The sequence below is a fragment of the Chiloscyllium plagiosum genome, unplaced genomic scaffold (assembly GCF_004010195.1).
Source record: "Chiloscyllium plagiosum isolate BGI_BamShark_2017 unplaced genomic scaffold, ASM401019v2 scaf_33634, whole genome shotgun sequence".
Lineage (NCBI taxonomy): Eukaryota > Metazoa > Chordata > Chondrichthyes > Orectolobiformes > Hemiscylliidae > Chiloscyllium > Chiloscyllium plagiosum.
Genome location: NW_025198132.1, coordinates 526 through 4,439, shown reverse-complemented (window position 1 = coordinate 4,439; position 3,914 = coordinate 526). Strand labels below are relative to the sequence as shown.

At 54.9% G+C, this 3,914-nt stretch overlaps 1 protein-coding gene across 1 annotated transcript; it reads left to right on the top strand.

The window, feature by feature from the left end:
- The first annotated feature begins 2,535 nt into the window (after window positions 1-2,535).
- On the top strand, window positions 2,536-3,444 carry dpm3 (dolichyl-phosphate mannosyltransferase subunit 3, regulatory). Its single transcript, XM_043684826.1, has one exon. The coding sequence runs from the start codon at window positions 2,611-2,613 to the stop codon at window positions 2,887-2,889; it is 279 nt and encodes a 92-aa protein (XP_043540761.1). The 5' UTR covers window positions 2,536-2,610; the 3' UTR covers window positions 2,890-3,444.
- The last annotated feature ends 470 nt before the right edge of the window (window positions 3,445-3,914 follow it).

Sequence of the window (3,914 nt, the reverse complement as noted above, 5' to 3'; positions counted from 1 at the left end):
GCTGAGGGGTGACCGTATAGAGGTTTATAAAATCATGAGGGGGCATGGATAGGATAAATAGGCAATGTCTTTTCCCTGGGGTCGGGGAGTCCAGAACTAGAGGCGATAGGTTGAGGGTGAGAGGGGAAAGATATAAAAGAGACCTAAGGGGCAACTTTTTCACACAGAGGGTGGTGCGTGTATGGAATGAGCTGCCAGAGGAAGTGGTGGAGGCTGGTACAATGACAACATTTAAAAGGCATCTGGATGGGGACGTGAATAGGAAGGGTTTGGAGGGATATGGGCCGGGTGCTGGCAGGTGGGACTAGATTGGGTTGGGATATCTGGGTCGGCATGGACAGGTTGGACCGAAGGGTCTGTTTCCATGCTGTACATCTCTGAGACTTGAATCAGTGGATCAAAGTATTGTGTAATTTTTGTTTGCATTTCGTTTACCTTTGAAGTTGCGTGCTAACCTGCAGTGTTTCGAATCATTGGGCTGTACAGCACGGGACCCTTCTGCCCAACAGGTCCATGCCAACCCAGATATGCCAGCACTTGGCCCACATCCCTCCAAACCCTTCCTATCCATGTCCCCATCCAGATGCCTTTTAAATGCTGTCATTGTACCGGCCTCCACCACTTCCTCTGGCAGCTCATTCCATACACGTACCACCCTCTGTGTGAAAACGTTGTCCCTCAGGTCCCTTTCCCCTCCCACCCTAAACCTATGCCCCTCTAGTTCTGGACCCCCCCCCACCCCAGGGAAAAGACCTTGCCTATTTATCCTATCCATGGCCCCTCAGGATTTTATAAACCTCTGTAAGGTTTCTGGTATTCTTGCTGAACTGTTCAGAAGTTTCACATCCCTGCTGAAACAAATCCTGCCTTTTTGTCCCTTACCACCAAAGGGCACGAGTTTGCGCCTTCCCCACGCTGTGTTCTCTCTGCCCCTTTTTGTTGGCCACTCACTGAACCTGTCACCGTCCACCCGAAATGTCACCTTCCCCACCTCCCGACGCTGCCTGTCTTGCTGGGTTCTTCCAGCCCCCTGCCTGGCTACTGTGGATTTCTGCGTTACTTTCTGTCATGTCCACTTCCAGCCCGTCTTCAGAGCACCCCCGGTGTCTCTTTGTTCAAGTCGTAAACGTGAATGACAAAAATCCCAAGCACCGAACCTTCCAACATTACGCGCAGCCTGTTCCCCACACCCCCTTGCTCTCCCTTTCCTGTCGGTTAAGCAAATCTGTGCCTGTGTTTAAAATCCTAAATCCTAACCTTCAGTGTTGGTCATCTGTGCGGCACATTTTCAGACATCATTTGGAAATTCGATCTGTCACATCAACTGGTTTCCCTTTTATTGGATTTCCCAGTGACATCTCCAAAAAGGTTAATATGTTTGTCCAGCGCCGTTTCTGTTGGTGAAATCCTGCTGGATTACTGTCTGATTTTCAAAGTTGAAACTTCCATAGAGATAGTTTCCATCTCTGTCATTCCCTCCCTCTGCATGCTCATCTCTCACTCCCTCTGCCTAGCTGTTACCTCCCTGTCTCCCCCCTCTGCCACCCCATGTCTCTCTTTCTCATTCTCTCACAATTCCAGGTGTATGTGTTTGTGTGTGTGTCACTCACTCCCTCTCTCTCAGTCTTTCCCTTTTTCACTGTCTCCCTGTGCCAATGTGTCTCTTTCTTTCTCTCTCTCTCTTGCTGTCTCTCATGTGTGCCTGTCTTGTCCAGCCCCGTGCCCTTTTCACTATCACACCCACGATGATTCGGCGGTTAGCCCCGCTGCCTCACGGCGCCAGGGACCCGGGTGCAATTCCACCCTCGGGGCAACTCTCTGTGTGGGGTTTGTACGTACTCCCTGTGTCTGTGTAGGTTTCCTCTGGGTGCTCCGGTTTCCTCCCACAGTCCAAAGGTATGCAGTTCATGGTGGATAGGCCATGCTAACTTGTCCCGTAGTGCCCAGAGATGTGCAGGTTAGGGTGGATTGGCCATGCTAAATTGTCCTGTAGCGCCCAGGGATGTGCAGGTTAGGGTGGATTGGCCATGCTAAATTGTCTCATAGTGCCCAGGGATGTGCAGGTTAGGTTGGATTGGCCATGCTAAATTCTCCTGTAGTGCCCAGAGATGTGCAGGTTAGGGTGGATTGGCCACGCTAAATTGTCCCATAGTGCCCAGGGATGTGCAGGTTAGGGTGGATTGGCCATGCTAAATTGTCCCGTAGTGCCCCAGGGATGTGCAGGGTAGGGTGGATTGGCCATGCTAAATTGTCCCATAGTGCCGAGGGATGTGCAGGTGAGGGTGGATTGGCCATGCTAAATTCTCCTGTCGTGCCCAGGGATGTGCTGGTTAAGGTGGATTAGTCAGGGGTAAATATAGATGACCAGTGTGGGGGAATGAGTCCGGGTGGGTTACTCTTTGGAGGGTTGGTCTGGCCTTGTTGGCCCAGTTTCCAGACTGTGGGGATTCTGTGCTCCGGCTCTTCGCCCCGCCTCTCCTGACCAGACGGGGTTGCTGGGGCTTGGAGCGTCTCTCTCTGGGTTTAATCTCTCTGTGTGTGTCTCTCTCTCTCTCTGTCCTTTAGCGCCACAGGAGGAGCTGACCCTTGACCCCGTGCCACCTGCTGACCATGACAAAGCTGGGCCAGTGGCTGCTGACGCTGGGGCTGCTGGGAGGGACCTGGGCCGGCCTGACCTTCGACGCCCTGGGCCTGGGCCTGCCCGAATCCGGCCGCCGCCTCCTCTGGCCGCTGCCCGCCTACCTGCTGGTCACCTTCGGCTGCTACTCCCTGGCCACCGTGGGATACCGCCTGGCCACCTTCAATGACTGCCGAGGGGCCGCGGAGGAACTGCAGGCTCAGATCCGAGAGGCGCGGGCCGACCTAGAGGGGCGGGGTTTCTGCTTCTGAGGGGGAGGGGGCTGGGGTTGGTGAGAATCCCACCTTCCCTCCCCTCGCTGCGAATGGGAAGGGCTCAGTCATCCCTTTCTGCACTTTTGGCCCTGGGGGAGGTGTGGGCGGGGAGCGAGAGGGGTCAGTCTACCCCCTTCACGTCCCTCTCCTCCTCAAACAAATAAGGGTCCAACCAGGGAGGAGTGGGAGGGGGTGGCGGGGGGTGGGGGGGGAGGGGTGGTGGGGAGGAGTGTTCCCTTTGACCTTTGTCGGGGCAACGCGAAGGGGAGCGAGACTGAAACCAAAATGGATTCCCTTCCCCCCCCCCCCCCTCCCCCCCTTCCCCATCTCGGTGAGAAGCAATGGCTTCTGTGGCCTAATAGCTCCCCCTCCCCACCCCCCACAACGCAGCCTCCGCACCATTGGAGGGGTTGGGGGGGGGTGGAGTGGCAGTGGAGATCCCTCAGGGTGAGGATTGGGGGAAGGGTGGGGAACCGCCAACCTCTGGGCAAGTTTTGCTATTTGTTTGTTCCTCACGCGTTAGAAGCCTCGATTAAAATCACTTTCCACTGACTAGGCCTCAGTGTCTCAAGCGTCTTGATGGGATGCCTTGGGGGTGGGGAGGGGGGCACTGAGCACTATGGGACAATTTAGCATGGCCAATCCACCCTAACCTGCACATCCCTGGGCACTATGGGACAATTTAGCATGGCCAATCCACCCTAACCTGCACATCCCTGAACACTATGAGACAATTTCGCATGGCCAATCCACCCTAACCTGCACATCCCTGAACACTACGGGACAATTTAGCATGGCCAATCCACCCTAACCCTCACATCCCTGGGCACTATGAGACAATTTAGCATGGCCAATCCACCCTAACCCTCACATCCCTGGGCACTACGGGACAATTTAGCATGGACAATCCACCCTAACCTGCACATCCCTGGGCACTACGGGACAATTTAGCATGGCCAATCCACCCCAACCTGCACATCTTTGGACTGTGGGAGGAAACCGGAGCACCCAGAGGAAACCCA